Here is a 21,153-nt window from a genome sequence, read left to right as displayed (position 1 = left end):
ATAAAGTGGAATAAAGCTGCTCCGGTCATTTGAGTAATACTACAAAGGACCACAACTGCAAGGAGACCTCAACCATGGAAGACAGAAACCTCTCCCAAATTAGCTAGAAGAGTCTGGAATATTAATCCAGACACTGCATGCCCACCCAGAGATCAGTACAGTTGCTAGTGGCCTTTAGGAATGTCTTGAGATGCCACTACAGAAAAAGCTCCTCTTTCAAAATAAGGAATTAAAAAATTTTACAGGTCTGTTAGGACTAGACATTGGTATAGGGCCAAAGAAAACGGAGCCTGTGTTCAGATGAGAAGAAAGTTATGTCTAGTTTCCCTTGTGTTACTTGCATGAAAGGAGACCTTTGGATAATACAAGGACTTTGGTGAGTCACAAACTTCATCACTGTTTAATTTATCCATCTAAAAAATGGGGTAATATAAGAATGTCTCAAAAGCTGTCATAACAAGAATGAATAAATTAGTGTCAAAATATTTTTCACTTATTTTGCTAAAATACAGTCATGATATGCTATCAGGAATGGTACTATAGAAAAGCAAGTTACCATTACTATGACAGGGAGAAGATAGAGAAAATATTAAAAAAAAAAAAATATCCCTTTAAAGATGGGTCTAATTAGTCAATATATTTTTCAGCTGATCCTGTAAATGACAGATGTCAGATAAAAGGATTTGTGAATTCATGTTAATGATGCTATTAAATACAGTATTTCCCCATGAACATGTTTGAACCAAATGCCCAAGTAAATATTTTGACAGCTCTGTTTCACACTGAAAAAATGGCAGAAGCGCAAAGAGACAGAAGGTTTCAAAGTAAATTGCACTACAGCTTTTACTGAAATATGCTTTGAGATGTGTACTTGTGACCTTCCATAAAATTAATGCAAAGATTTAGAAAGACAAATTATTTTATTTGGAGCCATAATGTAGGATTAGAGTTTCCTAATCAATTTCTCCCTTGTTGCTAAATTTAGTAACCATTTATGGGTATGGAAATTACAAGAAGAAATCTCTTTGCTCTGCCATAAACTAAATAGGACGATGAGCAGGTTCAGAAAGGTAGAACAGCTACTGACTCTAAGAAAAATTTAGCAGAGACATGTGCATCCCTTGCTTTCTCCTTTTAAGCTGTACATTAGCGCGAAGCAAAGAGGTAAGAAAGCTACTTCAAACCCATTCCCTATAGAAAGGAGTTTATCCAGTACAACATTAATAGCTAAATCATAAGAGGTTTGGTTCAGGGAAAGTCACATTAGTCTGGCTGCTTTTCCAAAGCTCAGCTGAATGAGTTGCGCCCTAAGCATTTACTAATTTAGCTGGAAAATCATGCAGTTGTCAATGCTTCTAGAACTTCCTACTTCTGAATGAGTTGAAAATACCACAGGAACACCTGCAACATCTGAGAACTTCCACGCATAACTAAGCCTAAATGTCTTAGAACCTGACATTTCAATCTTCAAAGCAATCACTTGTTTTGCCTCTAGAAACCAGAGCTGCTTACCCAGCAAGCCAGAAATGGTAAAATACACCCAAAAATATTTATAAGTACCTAGGATCTTCACCACTTTTTACACCAGTATGGAGAGGACCTGCTAGAAATGACTGGAAATATTTTTAAAAGGCACTTCTGTCCATCTGGAGCATTTCCAGGATAGTATTACAGATACCCAGAATATATTCCTACAGTTCATTTTCTTCCCAGAAATTCTTGGTAAAAATAGTTAAGATTGGCTCTGAGCTACTTAAAGTTGTTTTCTGTTCTAACTTTTGGTTGCTATTTTAGAATTATGTAGTAAATAACAACATTATTTGTCAGCATTAACTTTAACTGACAAGTTTATCTTTAGTAACAGCTAAAGAAGCGTTGTTACCTGCTCTGGCACTGGAAGCGGTATAACTTATAAATCAGCTCCGTGAAATGCCTGAGCTCGTTTGCAGAGCACCATGACTTCTTCATTCAGGCTCATCTGGCTGTTAACCCAGTTATTTCACTTCCAGACCCAAATCAGTATTTCTGCATAGCACTGTGTCATGCAGGCACTTTCCTCTGTTCACTGCTGGCACGTCTTTAACCACCCACATCGCAAAACTGGACTCACGTGGAAGAGCTGCTGACCAAAATCGTTGCCTGCCTTTTTTTTTTTTTTTTTTTTTTTTTTTTTGTGAGCCTTGGATGGCTATAATATTTATAGGTGGGAAAAGAGATGAGATATAGATGAGGAACAGTAATCTCCATGAACTCACTAAATTAAGAGTAAGATGTTAACAGGCTCCTTGTAAAGCAGTGAAATTGTTGTATGAGAACAGCAGCTAACCCACCGAGAAATTCGTAACAGTTTAAAAGCAATTCCTGCACAATATGACATCCTGTGGATGTCATGCAGGGGTTAGAAAAACACTGGCATGGCTCCAGCAGAGTTCTGCGTATCACTTGCCATCAGGATACAGAAAAGTGAATCCATAAGTCACTGAGTGTATCATAGCGAATTAAAATCATCAAGTTGGGCTGCCATTAGACATCTTGATTAAACAGGCAAAAGCTGTATGGCGCTATTACTGAGAGTGTAACGTGACATTCACAGAATCCTAAATGCATAGTTTGAATAACCAGATGATAACGAGAACACTAACATCTGGAAATGTGTATCATAAAACCAGTTCTGAAATGGTAGGGTATCTGACTTGCTGCAGCCAGGCTGAAGTAGGATGAGAAGCACTGTCCCTTTTACAGTCAGTGAAAAATACATTATGGTTATAGTTGGCATGTTCATGCCAACACTGTCATTAACGCAAAACTGAATAGTTCAGGGTGTCAACAAAAAAGTGAAGGTTTTTAGTGTACAGCAAATTAAACGTGAATTCTCAATATGCTATGGCTCAAAGATAAATCCAATGTTGTTGCCCATAAACCAAAGACAGAGTGACAGGGAGCAAGAAGGAATCACAGACTCTCAGTCCCTTCTGCACAAAGCTGGAAGGTGGCTCCAGTAAAACAGCATGTTTACTTCAAGTTCTCACATTTCCAGAATGATCACAGACGCAGGAGTTCAAAGAAGAGCGATACAGCACATTGGTGCCTGGAAGGACTAGGAACAGATGAAGGATTACAGATGTATTGCTTCACTGAAGGGGCAGTGAGGTTGAGAAAACCGATACAGCCATGTGAGGAGTGTAAACACCAGGATGGGGAGAAGTTATTTACAAAAAGTGGGGCAATATAATGATTTAGCAAACCTTGCTCAGTAACAGGTCCACCCTAGCAGAACAACTTTTCTCCTTCAAATACCCTAACAGCAAGCCTTCTGCAGAAGAGAATATGCTTCAGTACATTTACAGAATAGCCCTAAGCAGCACCCAAATCTGTAGAGTGAATATGCCTTCTCCACCTACCCCTACAAAAATAACTGCCAGCATACCGGCACCCTAAAAATAGGAAAGGTGTGGGCATTGCAACAGAGTGCTTTGTAGAGATTCTGAGTAATGCCAGGGCTGCTAGGGAACTGCAAACAAACTGAGGTGGCTTCATCAGATGCCACGGGGTACTGAAGTTACACAAGGGAGTGTAGGATAAAATAACTCACTCTTAATATGATGAGACTATTCTTCTGTGCCATGAACAAAGACAGTGGCTTCCTTTAAAATGAGGAAGATCTGTCCAGCTATTAACATCAGTTGGAAAACATTCAGTTCTACAGACACGCTGATTTAGGTCAAGGAGAAGAATCCCACTTAGAGGCAGGTCAGGCCCTGGTAAAAATTAAAAGTCAAGCCATATAGAAAGTTGGAGAAGTGATTAAACAAATTAACTGATCACTAGAGTATCAGGAAAAGTGCAAGCCTTTGAAATCAGATAGTAGCAACTGCCTGCCCAAGTCCATATAAAACAGCTACAGAACAACACCAAATGCAAATTTATCCTGTACCTGACTTTCTGGATTCATGAGGCTTCTTATGGAACCAATGAATATGAAACATGACTACAAGCATGTATTAATAGATTAATTACATCCATAGTTAATGCTTGTTCCAGAACCTTTAAAAAATAGTCCTATGATTATTAAAGCAAAACAAGCCTCCATCACTATTCCCTGATCTTTGAGGAAAAACTGCTCTTTCAAGGTATGCTAAAGCCCCAGTTGTTGAAGGGAATTCAGCAACATTGCTGTGTCTAATTACAATGGTTTCTCTGAAGCTCACATACTATTTTTGCTACTGGCTAACTGAGATTCACCACTTGAGCATCTCCCCAGTATTGTATTAAATTCAAGATAACTGATGAGCTTTTACATATTCTGCACCCTCCCTATCAGGAAGGAAACTCATTCTTCGTCCTGAAGGGTGGGGAAGGAAAGATTATACTAAATGATAATGTTAGTTGCTATCAAACCCAAGGAGTCTGTCTCTGGAGGGAGGAAAAAAAAAAACTGTGTATGTTTACATTTTTAGTGCATCAGTTATTTCTAGTATCTAAAAGCTTAAGCCATTGATGGTGAAACATTAACACCAGTGCCAAGTTTGAAATTAATAAAGATTAAGACCAGCAGCAAGCAGAATGACTTAAATGTTCAGAATGAAACATCAGAAATCATCACTGACCGTGGCTAAAAATCCACTTAACCTGTGGGAGGAAAAACAGCTTCAAAACATTATGGATTAATAAAGCAAACTAAATCTGACACAAGCCCACTAAATGGACATTAAATTTAGAAGCTATTTTTCAACATTAATGAGGATGGTTGCATTTGCACAGAAGCTCTCCCAAGAGTCACCTGGTCCCAAATGCGGTAGGATGAATGGTTTGTGATTTCCTGAAGGACCACCATCATCTCAGCTCTTTAGCCGCAGATCTCAAATGTTGCTGCCTCCCTTACAGCCCAGCACAAGCTTCTACTGGTTCCTTCAAAAACCAGAAACTTCTTAGACGCTAACACTGAGTGAGCACTAAGCTACCTATTAATGCCCTTCTCCAGATGGCCTCTGCTCCAGTAGGAGTAAAGACCTGATACATTTTATACAATTTTTTATTATTTATATTGTATATAATATATATGTTTAAAAATATCAAAAAGTGTCAAAATAAGTGCTTCCAGCAACACCCCCCAGATTTCTGTATTCTCTGCAAAAAATAACAGTGTTTCAGCTTTAAAGTCTCCCATGCTTGGTACTGTTTGTAATAATGTTTGACCAAGGACTAGGATATGTTTCCATTCTGCAAACACAGCGGATAAATAACCGCCCTGGGCTGTACACTGCTTTCAGCAGAACTGCCACTGCACTCAGCAAAAACCACCTTGTGTTCTGCAGAGTCAGACTACATCCCCACTCAATGGGAAATTCTGTCTCCCACTTTCATGCCTCTGTAATGTGCCCTTGCTTTGTATTATTCTTATAAGCATCTTTTTTTCCTTAAAGAAATCTCTGACATTCTCTGAATCTCACCTAAATTTAAATCAAGGATGAGGAAAGTAAGATCTATAAATAAAACTGAAAAGACAACGCCTTGGTAAACATTCTGATGACATATATTACTAGTACAACACAAATCATTACAAAAAGAAAAGAAATTTACTCCAGCAGCTTATTTTTAAAATTTTAACATGTGATAAATAGCATTGCAACTCCTAGGTAATGCACAGCAATATCCAGATAATTGTATTTTCTGTCGCTTCTACTTCAGATTATATCAGTCTTGTAATTCCACATACTTTGAGTGTCATCTTTTCAGATCTCTATTACTTTGACGGGTGATGGAGAAAACCCTACGTGCAGATCCATATAGCAGTGAGCTTTCTAAGCCAAACACAAGAACAGAAGCATTCTAGGGAGAGAGTGGCTTGCCAAGACAAACAAGTTCTGCCAACATTTTAACACCACAGAAGGTCAGTTAGGTTATAATTAAGTCTAATTACCATTCTCATGAATTGCAACATCTTTTCACTTGAAGGCACTTAATGCCCAGAAAAGGATGAATTTTTATTTTATATTTTCCAAGAATCAAAGTAATAAGAAGTTCTAATCTTAGCTTTAAACCCGAATCATCACTTACCATCATAAAGAAAAAAAGGCATTTCATCATTAAAAGGAAGACATTTGTACAGTTTATTCTACCACTAATCCTTCCTCGTCCCTGCTTTTCCCTATTCCTCTGCAGCAATTTTACAGGTTTTCTTCTCTTCTGTTCAGTACCACTCTGTTTTATTCATTGTTCCACATTTTCCTTTTTCCTTCTCAGTTTCATAACCTTTCTGCTTCCCTTTTTACTTTAGCTCCCTATTTTTAATCCCCTACATATCTTCAGATCTTTCTCTCTGCTCCAGCAGCAAGCTGGAGAATCTGATGGTAGACTTTCTTCTGTTTCCGCAGGCACGCTGTGACTGCTGCATAAGACAGAACTGCACTGGGAAACCACCTGAGCTTAGTTCAGCAAGGGAAAAGGTGAGATAACAAGTGAGGAAGCAAAGACTTTTTCTCCTGCCCCTTTCCTTTTCCCAGAGGTCAACAGAAAGTGAGAGAGGAAAAAACAAGGAGCCATTTGGCTGCTTCTCCTCCATCAGGAGTGCAAAACCTGGTGCATGCTTGTCCTGGTCTCAGTCAAATGAGAAAGCAGCTGAAAACCCTGGGCTATCAATGTCACCCAGCTCACAGGGGAAACGGTCAGCACCCTCAGGTCTAGCTAGGGGCTGCAGTTTGCTAGCTGGCATCAGCTGCTGCTGCATGGGACCATCCCATATGCACGGGAAAAAAAGCCTCTCAATTGCTAGGATGATCCTCCAATAAAATGATAATTTGACCTCTCTGGAGGCTGGCAAAGCATCAAGGACTGTTTGTTTTTAAACTCGAATAATAAACCTGGAAAACTGGAAGAACTGGTCAGCTCGTAGCACGCTGTGCCCAGCAGTACAGAAGTTTACAAAGACCCCTGGCAGCAGGGGCACACATCGGCAGTGCTATCAGACAGCCACATGCCTTGGTCTAGCCTTGCTCTTTGTGCGAAGCATCACTCAATCTAGCTCTGTTGCTGCAGTGCTGGTCCTAAAGCTGTCAGGAAGGGCAGTATGCAATTAGCGCTCCTGCCCTCAGCACACTGCATGCCTTACTCCCTCTCATCAATGCTCTCTTCATTAACTCATCCCTACTAAAAGAATGAGGCACGTCTTTCTGAAAGTCACCTTGTGCCTCAGCAAAGAGGAGTGCTGCCTGTGGGCTGCATGCCACTTCCATTTTATTTTTTTAATGGGACATAAAACCCATTGCAGAAACAGGGCTTTCTAAACACAGGACACTTACCCCCCCTCCCGCCCAAAACACTAACTTTTTAACTGTGGTTTATTCCCTCCAAGTAAAATTTTGCTACTTGTCCCCAACCTTACTGCCTGAAACAGCAGTTCTCCTGGTGAAGAATTCCACATGCCAGAAAAGACTATTCTGCACTTTGAGTGAACTACTACCTCTTACAATACGTATGACCTACAAAAGAAGTTTCATTTTCCCTTGCGTATCAGAAGTCTAGATGTGTAAGAAATTCTCTCACTGAATGCTTCCTAACATTTTTCTTTCAAAGTTATCAAACAAAATTCCACTAAAACAAATCCAGTATTTTCCTGTCATAGGCTAAAGCCTCATAAGTTTGTGCTCTCATACTGCAAATAGTCTCTTAAGAAAGAAAAATGTTTCAGTTACCATATGGTATTTCAAGTTCCACCTGTCCTACGGGAAATTCACGTCATCAGGGAATTAAGATGCCACTTAGCAACCCTTATGTCATGTAAGGCTTTTTATCGTATGTGGGTCAAACCATAAATCCACAGCACCCTTTTGTTTACCTCCAATTATATTAATCTCTTGCATCTGTAAGATTAGTTCATCCTCCCACATATTATTCAGGCCTGTAGTCTACAAAAACATGTAGACTGAAATCCTTGAGCCAAACCCCTTGAAGCTGTTGGGGGTTTTGCAATGGACTTCCAGAGCTCGAATTTTAGTTTCTTTTCTCCAGCTAATATATTACTTCTCTGATTACTTTAAATCCACTTGTTTCTTTTTCCGCTTTTGCTGGGTTGAAAAAACATTTGAGGTGTAAAAGGATTAAGCTGTTTTTCTGTAATTTACAATGGTGCAAGATGGTCCCAGCACATTTGGGGCTAGAACACTGCTGTGGTTATGTTTGCTTGGCAGTTCAACATCTTATGCCTATCCCTGTTAAGCCTACAAGATTCAAATTGTCTATTGCTGAAATAATCCCTTACAACCTATTGCTGTACATATAGCTCTTGGACTCTGTGTATTACAAGACTAAATGACATAGCAGGTTTACTATTTCAAGGTAATTTGGTACAGGTTAAGTGAAACTCTAGAGCCAAATTGGTTCAAATATTAGTTCAAATACAGCTTCATATTCTTTCACCTAACAAGGCAAAAATCCATATGGGTAACAGTGGAATAACAATCAAAAACCAACAGCTTGTTCCTTTGCCTTCCAAACCTGAAATCCATTATCTAGAGATCCACCACTTACTAGCAAACATACCAGAGTATAGTCTGAGCAGATGGTTCAAAGCTAGCTGTCAATCCATTTGCAGTTCAAAACAGTGAACTGCTCCAGCTGTTTTCCAGATCAAAAATATTACTGTCATTTTGCTATCGCTGCGTGCTGAGGGTTATGTAACAAAAATGCACATGTCCCTCTGCCTGGAATGCAATTAATTTCCTCCCTCCCCACTGAGAGTGGTAAGTAACAATTCAGACAGTCTGGATGCTTCAGTTTTGAGCATGGCCAGAGATGCAACCCTGGAATTATTCCACGTGGTAACCCACTATTTGTAACATGCCAGTCTTTTGGAGGTCCTACAGACAGAGTATATTCTGTAGTTTGGAAAAAAAAAACCAAACACCATCTTCCTGTTTATATATAATCTCTTACTGTCTGTAGGGTACTATGAATGCTTTGCTGTAGTTCTTTAGTTTAAAGTTCCAACATAAAACACAGTCTATGGTTAAGTATTCTGAATAAGTGCACTAACTAGGCAAAGTAATTGCTTCCGATCTGAAATCAGCTACTATACTTGCTGTATACTTTTGTATGCAAAAATAAGGTATTGTACACTATTAACTTTAAAACAGTGCATAATCCCATCTCAACTTACAAAGATCCAAACATCACGCAGGATGTTAAAATCAGACTCCATAATGTTTAACCACTTGATGCAATTTGCTTATATAAAGAGAACAATTGGAACTCCTTTGCTTAGAACAGCGCACTCAAACAAAACTAATTTCCTCAATGCAATCTTTTCTGCAATGTGAGTTTCATCTTTATAAGCACAGCTAACCCGGTGATATTTATATATCAACTAAAAGTTCTTCAGGACAGGCGCTGTCTTTCTATAAAATGTTTGCACCATACTTAACATGTCTCAGTTGTTCCTGTGACACAAATACAATGGGGTGATCAACTGTACGCTAGGGTGTCAACGGAGATGAAACATTAACTTAGTACTTAACTACAGCAATTTCCTTTAATGTGTTATTACTTGGTTCAGCTTGTTCTGGATTTCTGGCATGGTTTCCAGGTCACTTCTGTAGGGAGCACCTGCAGCGGTTTTACTGTTCTTACCTGGTTAAATAGGCCAGAGCCAGCTCAGATCCCGACGGCTTTTTGGGCTGAACTTTTTTAGTAGAGATTCCAGCTTCCCTCATCAGCTGTTTTTCCTTCTTCTTGCGCTCTTTTTTTAATTTTCTTTCCAGTTTTCTCCTTTCCTCTGCAGTAAGTTCTTCCTCTTCTTTTGCTGCCTGAAATAATCAACATTTGAATAAATTGTTTATATTTCTATAGGAAAGTGAACAAAATATGCATAGATGCAATTGAAGGGCACAGGTAATATTTAAAACCAGAAGCTTCAAGTTCCATAGTTCTACTGTTCACTATACTTCCATCACCTCTCTGCTCAATTCACACAACTGTAAATACCGCACTTCCAGAAATCTATTTATTTATCTACTTATATTAGAGAAACTGCCTTCTATAGATGATTGTACTGTTCACAGCAGTACAGTAATCTGAGCACCTTATTTATAGCTATGTATTAAACATCATATCTAAAACTCGTTGTGCTGTTTGTTCTCCCATACTCAAACCTGAGAGGGGAATGTGAACAGCAGAGACTATTTCATAGTGGAGGGAGGGGGAAGGATTTTTTTTAATTATTATTTTATTATATTTTTTTTTAGCATACGCACATTTAAGTGGGAGAAGTAGGGTTTCCTTAGTTTCTGGGGCTGTTTGTTGTGTAACGTCACACTTCCCTGAGCTGAGAAAACCTGTCTGCCACACAGGGGCTTCATCACCATTATGCCAAAAGGAGAAGATTTGGCAACTACCACCTTCATCCAAGACCTCTTGGAGATCCTTTAGCAATCTTGGGTAAACATATGCACGATCTTCAATAAACATATACACATATATTCCACACAGGCTGAAATTTCTTTAGGTTTGCAGACAGAATAGTTAATTATTCACGTCTAAAACTATATTGCTGCAAATATATGTGTAAGTATACCCCAAAAGGAAAATAAGTATTTCATGTACAGATGAAGAGCATTAAATAGATACGCTGCGTTTAGCAAGGAAAACCCAGTGTGAGATTACACAGTGTAAAAATAAAATGCTGTTCCATAGCAAGATGAGATTGACTCCAGGGATTCCTAAATGTCTAGGAAAGGTTCATTCCTATCTTTCCAGGCAATAGTCTCACTGAATTGTTAATCAGCAACTAAAAGCATAAAATGAAACGGCCGCTGGTCTAATACTAGATAGCTGTTTCTTCAATGCCCTCACCAAGACTTCCCTGAAAGATCTACTCTTTACAGAACCCTAACTACTCTGATGATCATCATACACAGACCTTCAAAAAACTGTAGACAAAATAGATTCTGGCTATCCAAACCCCAGTGTACCCCGGGAAGCAGAAGGGATTTGGACACTATGAAGCCACCGGTTCTGTGCAACCTCCCAGTAACAATGGAGCAATGAAAAAAGTAAGAAATTCTGCAGACAAGACTCTTACACTGTGTTGTTCTTGCTTCTAGGTATTTCCAAGTCCAAGACTGAAGGAGTGGTGCTAATTCTTAGCTTATATGATAGTTACAGATCCCACATGGTCCCAAATAAAACTTTGATACCTTCATCCTGGTTTAAGGAACTGCTGCTTTCTTAGCCACCTCCATCGGTCAGACACTGGAATAAAATGCAGGCTAAAGGTATGCACAAGGACCATTTAAATCTCACTTTCTCTTCCAAACAGAAGAATTTCCAAGAGAAATCCAGTAGCAAAAATACTAGAAGCATTAGCTCTTCTGATGAGCTCAGGTTTTTCAGCTCCTGCTTGCTGTACTACTCCCCTACTATCACTTGTAGCCAACTCAAAACTGCAAACATCGACAGACTTCTAAACTACAGGCTCAGATTGGAGTAGGTTGTCAGGCTCACATTTTTTTTACCTAAACATATTCAGCACCTTTCTGTAAAGATCATTTAAATATCCTGCTCTTGACATTTAACAAGAAGAGATAGGGCTGTGGGCAACACTGTGGAAACAGTGTTTTGCAGTAATGTGAAATGTGATAGAGGTGTTGCCCAAACAGTAATGATTTGTGAATGTCTTCATTACTTAATGCACTTCCTCAGCAACAATTGTACTGGGTTTGTTAAGACAACCTGGGCAAGGAACAGATTCCTGTGAAGCCAGGCTATATTTACAAGACAACAAGGTTTCTGGGTAGGGAAAAGCCACCCACTGACAGCAGTGGAAATGGCATGGATGTAAGGTGGCCCAGGAAATGTCTACCTTACCTGTACACAAGTGGACTTTGAAGCAGACTCCAGTACGACAAGACAGAAAAATGGGAGATTGCATGCAAGTGTTTGGTTGAGTTATTTAAATCCGTAATTCTTCTGCTCAAAGTAAAGTACACTTTCTGTTCTGATGTTTCTGCCAAATCAGCATGTCCCTCAGACAAGTACTTGAGGTATAAGCTGATGGAAGTGGAGTATACAGAGACAAGTAAGGCAGTCTGGAGGAGCCACGCATGCCTACAGCAGCTGTACTCGCATCTCACATCCCAAGGCTGGGGAAGACAAAGGAGCCTAACTGCCACCAACATTTCCAAGATCAAGAATCACATTCACAGAGTGGACTTGGTTCAGATCCAGCAGCTTTACTACAGCATCGTACTCCCCAGCAGAGTCCTCTGCTGAAGGGAACCCACAGAGGTCAAACTGAGTGCAAAAGAACGCTCTTCCTCCTCTCCCTGCTCCCTCCTCACCTGTCTGAGGAATCCGTAACTGAAACTGGAACGCACAAGGAGATCAACCGGCTTATGGAAAGCGGTTAAAACCACTTTATAGTGTTACATCAATTCATGTTAGTTGAGTGCTTTGGAATGAAAATCCAGACATGGTGCTAAATGACATTATTCTTGCCAACAATCAAGCAAAGGATGGCTAAACAAGACGATACCTGAACACAGTCTTATTTGTCAAAGACACCTGCTGAGGGCTAAACATTCGTTCAGTGTCAATTCGCATATCCTCTAAGTTTACTCTGACTCATCGTTCCAACTTTGTTTTCAGAGAGAAAAAAAGGGGCAAGAAAGCAGAAATTAGAATAAATAGGAGTGGGACAGTAAAGAGGATTTGCTTTCTTTGTTCAAAGTACTTTTTAGTTAGTTTTATGGAAAAGCCAGCATTCATGTGCAAATACATGGGAAAAAGCAACATACGTTGCATTTGTATAGAAGACATTTTATAACTCATACTGAGAATAAAATAATATTTAGGGTGAATGTAGGTACGTAATTGTTACACAGGAAACAACGTTTTCATTTGAAAAGCCACCCTGGTACTTACTAAAATAACAATCCAGCCACACAAAGCCCAGGAAAACACTGAGGGTGGTCATTTATAAAGTGTTTGTAAAAGATTACTACAGCAGCTGTCCAACAGACTACACACTACAGTTAATCTTCTTTTAAAAATAATGTAATGAATTTGTTTACTTTTCTGTGAGCCATGAAGCTTTCAAATAAAGTGACCGTGGCACATCATTAGAGCCAGTCTGATAAAGAGGCCTCCGCTTCTTCATACTTACAGTAAATGCATATCTCTGTACCTTCCCTTCCCCCCAGCATTCCTCGCATTATCAAAAAGCTTTTTCTCCCTCTCCCCAACCGCTCCATTAAAAACAAAACAAGTTGCTCCCTCCCTGTAGGTCCCAACATAAATACTGAGTCCTAACAACATTTGTTTCCAGCACCGCAATTGATGCGCCCTGGGCCGTCTGAAACAAGTGCATTGTTTTCCCTGCAGGGCTGGTGCTGTCCTGGCACTGAAAGAGTCAGGATTTACAGCTGGAGGTACCTTCTGCCAGCCCACATCATCACCCGAGCAAAACTGGATTCATCAGGCTTCTGTTCGGGACTCCCAGCACGCATTCTGTGAAAGCGCTCACAACCTTACAGCCCCAACAACTTTTCTAGTTGCAACTATGCTTTTATCCATCCATGTCAACTTGATTAATCTAGTATATGTACCACAATCTGTCCATGACTGATTTAAAATTTGAAAGCCTGAAGTTTTAAGTGCTTCGTAAAATACCTACATTTGGTGGTATACTCTCCACTGAAGCTGAGCATAGTTTTATTGCAATCTGGAGGAAAAAACCCACAACCAACACCAACCTTCCCAAAACCTGGGACTCAAAAGAAAACAAAACTAAATGTTTCACTGGAATTTAAATCCTAGCTGTATTTATTTTAACTTGGATGACCTCTGTTATGATACTCTACTGATGCACCTCTCCTTTCTTTAAATCAACAGACTTTCTAATTTCATTTTCCCTGAACCTTATCTTGAATGTTTCTCTGAAAGATGTGTCCGAAGTCTTTGAGCCATTTGGATTAAGAGTTTTAGCATTCTGTCATTATTTAAATTCAAAAATCCCAACCAACAGGACTCCATTGTTTTGAGGTCATAAATATTCCATGTTGTCTCCTTTATATTTATAAAGTGACATCACAATTTGTAGTGCTACAATTTAGTCTTAACTACAACATAGTGAAGTCCATATTTGAGTGTGTGAGACACTTGTTTATTGACGTGATAAATTTAAACCACATGCATACAGCAAAACACAACACTTGCTTATTTGCAAAGCCTGCTGAGAGTTACCACACCACCTTGGATCATGGGCTCATTAGATCTCAATCTAAACAAGGTCAGGCTAGGTCAGTACACTTGAATGAATGACCTTCAGAGGAGAGCCAGTGTTTTCTCGTGATTAAGGAGGTGGGAGTCTTCTACTTGGAAACTTTCCAGAGGGCCTGAAAAGGTGCTAAAAGGGATATTGCCACTGGTTGCCATATTTTAAGTAAAAGACAGACCCCCAGATTTTTAACATTTATGCTCATAAAAAACCATGTCATTTTTGCAATGGAATGGAGATGTGAGCTCAGACATCTTCAAGTAAATTCCATGTCCATCCGCAAAGTGCTATGACTGCCAATACAGTCCCTTTCACCAATGCCAGTTCTCTACTACAGTTTTGGAATTGTAGGTAAACATAGTAGTATACTGTAAATAGTCTAACGTATCTGACTCAAAATACATGGCGGCTTCAGTGGTGGCAGTTTTAGATACCGGTTAAATTTTTCCATTATTCTTTGTAATCCAGAAATACTGCATAAATTTAAAGCATTTTGTAAGTGATTTTTAGAAATGAGCTTACCCATCATAAAGGGGGAGCCATCTCAAACTAAAGCATTTAATAATGTAAGGCAGTCCTGCTAAGCAATTCGGAACAGAGAAAAACTGTAACTGCAAGAGAAATTGGAAGAAAGATGTACCTAAAACTGGATTTCTTGAAGATATCTGACCCCTTTTTCTGCAACGAAAGTGGCAAAACCAAACATGTCTAGTTTATCAGCAACTGCATCTGCATAAAAGCCAGGGGACTACAAATTGTAATAGCTGGGCAACCAGTACCAAGATAGTATTAACAGCACAGTAATTGTGTTATGTTTTAGCAGAAAAGTGCATTTTTAAGTTTGTTTCCAGATTTATAGTTACCCAAATGTCCTTGACTACCTCATACTTGATTAGAACTGAAGACATCATCTAAAAATTTCTGTTCCTCCTTGCTCATCACTGTTTCAGAGACATTTGCATCCCTAGTTGTCTGTTGCCAGCACAGCATAAGGTTGACAGAGTCAGAAACTGAAGAATTGCCGCAATGAACAAAATACTCATAGATTACAAATCTGCCTTTGGGATTCGCCTGTGTAGGTCTGAACTTTCCGCCTACTCAGGGTTCAGCTTTGCTGCCAAACCCATAGCAGTAACCACAGACCAAGCCACAACACCAAATTTAGTATTTATTAGTACCAGTGAATCCAGCTCCTCCAAAAGCCAATAGACTTTTATCCTTTTCACCAGCACAGCAACACAAGTCTGTACAACAGCAAAGCAAGCAACATCAGAAATTCAGAGGAATAAATTACAACTTGACTAACAGTGACAAACATAAAAAGGGTGTCAAATTTTTGAACTCCAACAAAAAAGATGGGGAAACAGATGATACAGCTTATTTCATAGTAGAAGCATAGTATCGCCTTGTTTGTTCATTAAGCTCATATTATTGCATAACTTTTAATATAGGAAAATGTCAAAAGGGGCTTTGTTCACTGACCAAGAGCTGATGAGGAGCTACCAACCTGTCACGCAATGGCTTCTGCTTACAAGTAGTCTTTTGCCCCCAAAAGTCCCCATGCATGCTATCAGCACGCAAAACATTCTATCTTACATAACAGATATTAACCCAGACCACTGGCCATCTGCCAGCTTAAAAACAAAAAGCAAAATCTATAAACACAGTTCAAAACCTACAAAGAAGAAAGGCTGCAAATCCTTAGATGCAAAGTTCATAAAAGAAAGATTGACAAATGATTTACTGTCTGGGGCTTGCCAAAGAACTGTGCTACAGCTACAGCATTTGCATAAAATAGTTCACAGCCATATTGAATTTAAGTAACTATTTTCTATCATTTAGCACCTTAGGAAAAGAAGTAAGACCACAGAAGGCATATGAAATTTCATTACCATGCAGAAAGCAAATTTTGAATGAAAAGTAACATTTAAAGAAGCATACCTCCATATAGCATGTCTGTAGCACTTACAGAGGAAGATTGTTTTAAAATTACACATTGCTCAAAGAAAAAAATACACTTTTTCATAAAAGCTAGGTGTTTTTAGAGTCTCAGCTCCTCACAACAAAAGCACTGGGAATAACTTACATTAAGTTGGTTTGCAAAGGTTTCTGTAGATGCAACCAAGGCATAAAAGCCTCAAACAAGTTCTGCAGGAAGCCAGATTAAATAAAAACAAGCTTTTTACCTTTCTGATGCAGGAAAGGATTCTTTCAGTGGTTGTGTAAATATTTTTTTTTGAAAAAAAAAAGCATCCCTGTGTACACAGCTATAGTATCTCAGAAGCACAGGTGATTAGGTAGCACCTTAAATTTGCAGCTGTAATTTAGAATAGATGCACCTTTATTAGCTTGAAACCCAGCTTAATTTACAACTATGTGATCTTTACATGTTTTGTAGATTTAGTCAATTCTGAAGAGCACATAACATGTTATCATTAGAACTGCTGAATACAAAAAAATTGAACAATTTACTAAATTAAGTGAAAGTATTTATAGGTGCACAGAACGATACGATTTACAAAACCTAGCTTGTTGAATTCCACTTTATAAATCATTTGCTCCTAAAAAATACATACTGCAGCAGATTAAGTTCTAAGGCATAAATTAGTTTCATATTTTATCTCTCATTTTTCTCCACCAGTATCAGTCCTGACTACAACAGAAATATTTAAGACACCACTTTGACTGCAGGCTTGGGGAATGCAGTTTTGCTTCATTTGCAACTACAGCACTGCCAGGAATTTTTACATATTTGCTGAAGGATTTTGCTTACTCTCTTACCCTTAATTAAACCATGTTAACCAATCAGGAGAAGTTGGAATTTAAAAAAAAAAGGAACCCCCTCGGAAATCATTTGTATCCACATCCCTGTGGCTTACACACAGCCCTTTTAACCCCTCCCCAGAAACACACAGAGGAATTTTAATAGGAGCACGAGACTGTCGCAGCACTCATTTCCATCGCCACCAAAGTCGTCTCCTTTAGGGGTGCTGACAATTTTTCCAAAGCTTCAAAAGAAAAGACATTGGGTTGCGAGAGGAGGTAGTAGCAGAGCACTGGCTGTTTTGAAATCCTTGCTGGAGAATTAAAAAAAAATAAAATAAAAAAAAAATAAAACAACCCCAAACCACGAGCTCGATCTCCTCCAATGAAAGAGGTACCACAGGGTGTAGGCAGGTTGCCAGGCAAGCTCGGCAGCGTGACCGCACTGCATTGAGTTTCTTTAATGAAAGCCAGGAAAGAACACATTACACAGTGTTTCTTCTGAGAGCCAGCTAGCCTCCAGTGATTGAAATCAATAAAAACAGTCGGCAAGGGGCCCAGTGGGGGAAGAGAGAAATCTCCACTACAGCATTCAGTTTGCTTTCCACTTTCTCCCTCCCCCCTAAAGTTAAAAACTCTGAAGATCACCATGACAAGCTACTTCGCTTCCAGCGCTGGGAAGACGCTGGTGGGGGTTTAAAGGAAGCAAGCACTTTCCTTCGCCTCTCTGCCTTCGCTCTCCCCCCCGCGCAAAGGAAATGAAAGGCTTGTTTGCAATTTGAATCCCGCCTGGAAAAACTTCATCGGACAAGTGCATCGTTCTGCATTTCAGGAAAGGGATGGATTTTACAGTCGGAGCATGCTAAAAGGTGAGAGGGGAAAGAAAAGCGGCAACTTGATTCAGCCAGAGCCCACATACAGGCTAGGATGTCCACCACGGCAGAGGGAACCTCTGAAGCTGCGGCAGAACTGCAAGCAAGTGCCTGAGATTGGCACAATCCACATCCTAAAGCAGCTGAAACAGGGAACACGTGACCGACACACCGACCCAGGTAAGCAGAACCCGCTTTTAACGATTCTCTGTACCGCGTCCAAAATCAGAGCGAGACCTTTCTGCTTCAGCCTCTACAGATTGCCCCATGTCATCCCTCGTTAACCTCAGGCAAGTTAACACATAAGCTTGACCCGTCTTGTCGGGCCACTAATCCTCACTGAACTATAAAACATGCACAAAAGCCCTTTGTTTACCGTTTTTGTGTTGAATTTGCTAGTTGACAAGGTAGGACGGGGCTGTTAAGTGCAGCCCCTCCAGGAGCTCACGCTCCCAGTCCAGGAGGGCCCACTCAGAGCGAGGAAGCACGACCGACACCGCACGCTGGAGCTGACTGTGATCTGAGAGAGTGCCAGTAATGAATTTCTAATATGGTCCATATTTATCTATTTTATTTATGTATTTTAATCACCATAGCAGCCACATACAGCACATACTTGCACCGAGTTCCATGTGCTGATCTGTAGCACGAATTACAGCAACTTGCATGCACGGGGGGCTAGCCTGTTTTGTCAAAAAGAACTTTGCAATGACTTGTTGATACAGCCGAGGGGGATTCCTGGACATTGTTTAGGAATGACCAGCAGAGGTTTACCCAGCATGTGTATGTTCTGCCATTATCTTAATGCATGAAGCTTTTACACAGATACTCCTATTAAAATGGGAAAGACACAGATCACAGCTGCAGATCACAATATGCTTCTCAAGTTTTTGGCCAACTTCAGATGATTTATCAGGACTTCAGTGAGACATGAAGGGTGAAATCAAAGCCTGCCTTCTGCAAGGCAAGCAAAAATGATGATAGCTATATTTCTTTTCCAGCAGTCGCAGGAATTCATTGGAACAGATAATAAATAGGTGCCTGTGGAGCAAGGGCAACCATGCTTGCCCCTCCATGCTGGTCATCATTACACATTGACAGCAACACACACACACTCACTGCCAGAGAGGGCTAGGAAGGGACTGGATGCCTCCTCTTCCACTCACTGTTTCGGCACCTCATTATCCCAAGCCTGTGGGGTACACAGTCTGGATGACTCTGATGGTAGATAGAGAGAAGCGACTTAACTTCCCAGCATCTCCTTTATTTCTGCACCAGCAGGCAGAATGCAAGAATTTAGTATGTCAAGTGCGTAAGTATTTCTGCAGGTGCGATGTTGCACTTTCTTTGGAAAACACAGCCTTTTAAGGGTGACGTCGTTATTTTCACGTCACGTGGAAATGACCCACACACTTGAAGAGTGACCTGGAGAACACCTCCATGACCAGAAGTAAGGGACTGTTATTTTTTGCACATAATTTTAAGCACAATTAAAACATGAACTGTTCTGATCAAGCTATGAAAATAGCTGAGGCAGTATTTAAATAGTAAGACATTTTTATGCTGATTTTATCAGTCCAGTTTTGAACTCTAGACACAAAAAAGTCACAAAATTATAGCTGAAGATGTAATTAAAGAACAGTAATTTACAATGAAAAAGTAAAGTTGTGATTTATAACACAATACATCCCCATATGAGAGTTTGGGCATATCCACAGACCCACAATTTACCTTTTCAGTATCTGCTCCATGTTTTGCCTCCCCCTGCACAGATCCTTTGCAGAAATGACAGCATCTTCATAGTTCAGGAATCACAGCAATCACTCCCACACCAACTGACAAGTCTGTTTTGCACTGCTCTTGGAGCTAAATTTATCCTTATGCAGAGGAACTCATTCTTTACTTAAGTCTTTACTTAAAATTTCAAACAAGGAAAGCTTAGTGGAACTCAGACAATGCATATCACTTGTACCGACATTCTCAAGCTCAAATGATATTCCTCCCCATAATACTTATATTTTCTGCTGAGGGGATAATCATTAAAGCAGAGTGCAGGGTATTTTTGTTCACAGTGATGCATTTTTCAGAGGCTAAGTGGTATGAGTTTCCACAGTATTTACTGTTAATGGAATGTGTTCTTTTCAAACATGCAAGAGAGGAAAAAAAGGTATTTTCTCATTCAGAAGTTTTGACCAAATGCAGCTATTCTAGCAATCATACCACACAGCAAGACTTGGCAAAGTTTTTCAGTCATGGCAATGTTATTAAAACAGATTCCCTGGACTTCAGACTCTTCCTTTGGAGTATGGAGATCCAGAAGAGTCCCATGTCACTCTGCTGGGTTGGATACAACAAAATAGAAAAACAGGAGCAAGTTTCTCACATTTCTACTAGTCTTAATAGTTCCATGTCATCAGGAGTACTTCGTCCTCAGCAACAATCTCATTTTCGGCATAGTCAAGAGTTCCTAACTGTTCATACCAATTGTCCCTCCAGCAAAATATGTTGGTAAAAGGGCTTTCTGAAAACAGTATATAAGGCTTTGTAACAGTCAGCAAAGTAGAGGAAATGGTTTTAAAGGTGGAAGGACATTTTGTTTTAATCTCACCTATCTAAATCTTTATGAAGGGAAAGATCTGGGATTCTACAAAACAAGCTGAATGGCTATTCCAAAAATGCTGAAATTCAACAATAAAAGTGCAAACATCAGGGTCTGCTAAACACCTGGATAGCCCATCTTGGGTGAAATGTAATACTTGTGCCTACACTGGTGGAAAAAAAGAGTGCTGCCCTCTGTTTCAAATGGACATGATCTGATACTTCTGCAATACTGTAGAGCTTCACGGTTTCTCCTTTCTGACTTATACCAGTGGTTCATGTTCACAGTACTGGATTCATTCAGCTGAGTATATTTACTTTGCTCAGTCTCAAATTGACAGCTTCTCTGTAACGTACCCATTCTGACTCCAAAATGGAACATAATTAAACATACAGTTAGAGAAGATACATTTTTTCCCCATCTATGGGAAAGACTAATGAAGCAGAAGCCTAATTATTAAAAGAAAAATAAATGGTTATCAATCTCTGGGAAAGGTGGTTTTCCTTACAATTCAAACCGGAATTCTTATGATTGACTTAGGAAAACATATTTTGTTAAAAACAAAAAAGCCATCAAAACCCATTAAAAACTTCCTACTTCTTTACCAAAAAAATGTCATTAGTTTCAGCTTCAGAGTCCAACAGGATGTA

At 39.6% G+C, this 21,153-nt stretch overlaps 2 protein-coding genes across 7 annotated transcripts in view; one reads left to right on the top strand and one right to left on the bottom strand.

Moving 5' to 3' along the window:
• CHLSN (cholesin) overlaps positions 1–21,153 on the bottom strand; it is a 135,131-nt gene that overhangs the window by 16,298 nt on the left and 97,680 nt on the right. For all 6 annotated transcript variants that reach the window (XM_080382468.1, XM_080382471.1, XM_080382472.1 and 3 more), the window contains one exon: positions 9,625–9,800. In XM_080382468.1, the coding sequence (XP_080238594.1) occupies positions 9,625–9,800 (176 nt within the window). The remainder of the gene's footprint in view (positions 1–9,624; positions 9,801–21,153) is intronic.
• Positions 9,826–21,153, top strand: part of GPR146 (G protein-coupled receptor 146) — a 64,127-nt gene continuing 52,799 nt past the window's right edge. Inside the window, exon 1 of the mRNA XM_080382453.1 lies at positions 9,826–18,084. The gene's annotated coding sequence lies outside the window, so the exon portion shown is untranslated. The remainder of the gene's footprint in view (positions 18,085–21,153) is intronic.

This window comes from Falco punctatus, assembly GCF_963210335.1.
Source record: "Falco punctatus genome assembly, chromosome: 4".
Lineage (NCBI taxonomy): Eukaryota > Metazoa > Chordata > Aves > Falconiformes > Falconidae > Falco > Falco punctatus.
Note: the sequence above shows the minus strand (reverse complement) of the source record. Positions and strands in the feature narration are given on the sequence as shown.